The 2,327-nt window shown below is 56.2% G+C and overlaps 1 protein-coding gene across 1 annotated transcript in view; it reads left to right on the plus strand.

Moving 5' to 3' along the window:
* Positions 1-2,206: 2,206 nt before the first annotated feature.
* The window catches only part of LOC109288876 (6-phosphofructo-2-kinase/fructose-2,6-bisphosphatase 4-like), a 93,729-nt gene continuing 93,608 nt past the window's right edge, over positions 2,207-2,327 (plus strand). Inside the window, exon 1 of the mRNA XM_019504631.1 lies at positions 2,207-2,325. Within this exon, the coding sequence (XP_019360176.1) occupies positions 2,207-2,325 (119 nt within the window). The remainder of the gene's footprint in view (positions 2,326-2,327) is intronic.

Here is a 2,327-nt window from a genome sequence, read left to right on the forward strand (position 1 = left end):
CCCTTAGGCTCACGGTAGGAGTAAGTCTCCATGAGACTTTCCTCTCAGGCCCAAGGGCTTCCCTGCCCCGGGGTCTTGGTTTGCAACCTGTGCTAGAGGAAAGAACGAAATTGCTGTTTGAAAGCCGGATGTTGCCACATCTGTTGAGCTACATACTCCCTTCTGTGACCTTGGCCTGCCTGCCGGGGAGCAGCTTGAAAGTTTTTTCAGCTGCTGCTAGTGTGCTTGCAGTTTGAGTGTGGGGCCTGGTTTCTGAAGCAAGAGCATGAGTTGGAGTCTACAAGGGACACACTTGCCAACACAGCCGCCTGCCACCTTCCTGCCACATGGAGATTGCCCGTGTCTCCTTTCCCTCACCTGTTGGGTCTCCTGAGGGAATACAAAACAGGTCCTCATATATTAACAATGGGGGGTTCCTGCAAGGCTGAATTCCAGAGAATCTGGGTCACTATCCAGTAGTGTTTCATCCTGACAGCTTGGACCAAAACTGAACAGGGGGGCTGAACCTCCTGTTTGGGCTGAGCAGCTAGATACTGGTGTAAATGGACTATGGACCTGACCCAGCATGGCAGGACACCAGATATGGGCCACAATGTGGCCCAACACACCTTGTGTTCCTTTGTCTGAATTCTCAATTGCTCTGCCCTGTGCAGGGCCAGATCCCCCTGAGTGTCCCATGCTATTCCCCTTACTGCATTGTCCCCTAAAGGGTTACAAAGGCAGTTGTGCCTCCTCACTTGAGAATGGGAAAGTAGAGGGGCTTAAGGAGACTTTTTAGAACAGGGATGACCCACTTGCTGCATTTGGGCCACAGGTGGCATGGGCAGCCTGTGTGTGGCCTGCAGCAGATCAGGGAGGAAGTAGAAAGCAATGCAGAAGATTGGGCAGGGGGCAGAAAGCAGAGCAGCAAAATGGGCAAGGAGCACAAAGAAGAGCAGCAGATTGGGAAGAGGAAGGGGACTAGGGTGGCACTTCAGATGGGTGAGGGGCTAAATTTGTGGCACCCCTGCTAAAAAAGTTTGTCCCCCACTACTTTAGAATGATTGAATGTTTTTCTGGAGAAAAGTGTTGATGGTCTCATCAGCCTTATAAGCCAAAGTCCTCCATCCCAATAGCAAGAAGGGTGGGCAAGTGGTCAAGCCTCCGGATTGGGGCTTAGGAGACGGCTCAGCTACTGACTCCTTCTGTGACCTTGGGGAAGTCCCTGTCCCTTTTTATACCTTGGTTTCTCCATCTGTGTTGTGCTGAGGTGCTCATATGCTGCTGTGATGAGTGCTACCCAAATACCGCTGAGAAAGGCTTCTCCCCCATCCCTACACAGCACTTGGGTTTCTTGAAACCCCCTCACAGGGGGAAGAGAGTAGCAAGCTCCTCAGGACCCAGCCAGCCCTTGCTTCTGTGCCATGTGGATGTCAGTAAGTACTAAAGCTCAGTGGCGTGGACCCCCTCCCGCACACCCATGTTATGCAGAGGGCTGCCAGGCAGCTGTTGAGACGTAGCAACATAAGCTCTGGCTCCTTGTGGAGCTTAGCCCATGTTTCTTAGGAGCCTGGACAGTGGTTAGTGCTGTCAATCCTGACTGGGCTGTAGGTACAGCAGGCAGTAATGAATAATCCAGCCAGCTTGGGTGGATTGGAGCTGTCCTGGAGAAGTTGTCTCTGATAAGACCATCCCTGCCTGGCCTGCTGTGAATATTTGTTCCAAGATTAGGTAATGTTTGTTTCATAAGGCAGAGCTGGGCATGACCGAGCTGTGGTTGTCTGGGTTGAGTTCAGTCTCCTCCACAGAAGTTAGCACGGCCGCCTCAGGGTGACCCAGCCGCTCCCCTGGGGGCAGAACAGCCTCATCAGGCGCTGGGGAGACACGATGTCTGACACCCAGGTCCATGCACCTCTCAGACACTGGGCTGATTTTTTTGAACGCTTGAGCCGGTGTCCAGGCCAGGCTTGCTCGTGGGATTTGGGGCAGTGCGGGGCAATCAGAAATCCTTCGGTTCCTGCATCCCTGGCCGTGGCTCTGCAGTGGCTCAAGCCAGGGCGCGTGTGGAAGGCGGGGCCTGTGCCCAGGGCAAGAGGAGCGAGCCAAGCCTGGCGGTGTCCCGGGGGCGGGGCCCAGAGGGGCGGGGCGGGTGCCTGACCCGCCCCCCGTGTTGAGGCGGTGCCGGGCGCTGGGGGGGGGCTCACTCCCAACGGTCGCGGCGGCTGCGATGCGCGAGGGCGAGGTGGCGGCGGCGCCGGCGGAGGCGGCCTGCTTCGACATGACGTGGAGCAGCACGGCCAGCAGCGGCTACTGCAGCCAGGAGGACTCGGACTCGGAGCTGGAGCAGT

The sequence above is a fragment of the Gavialis gangeticus genome, unplaced genomic scaffold, assembly GCF_001723915.1.
Source record: "Gavialis gangeticus isolate Ggan-Ray unplaced genomic scaffold, GavGan_comp1, whole genome shotgun sequence".
Lineage (NCBI taxonomy): Eukaryota > Metazoa > Chordata > Crocodylia > Gavialidae > Gavialis > Gavialis gangeticus.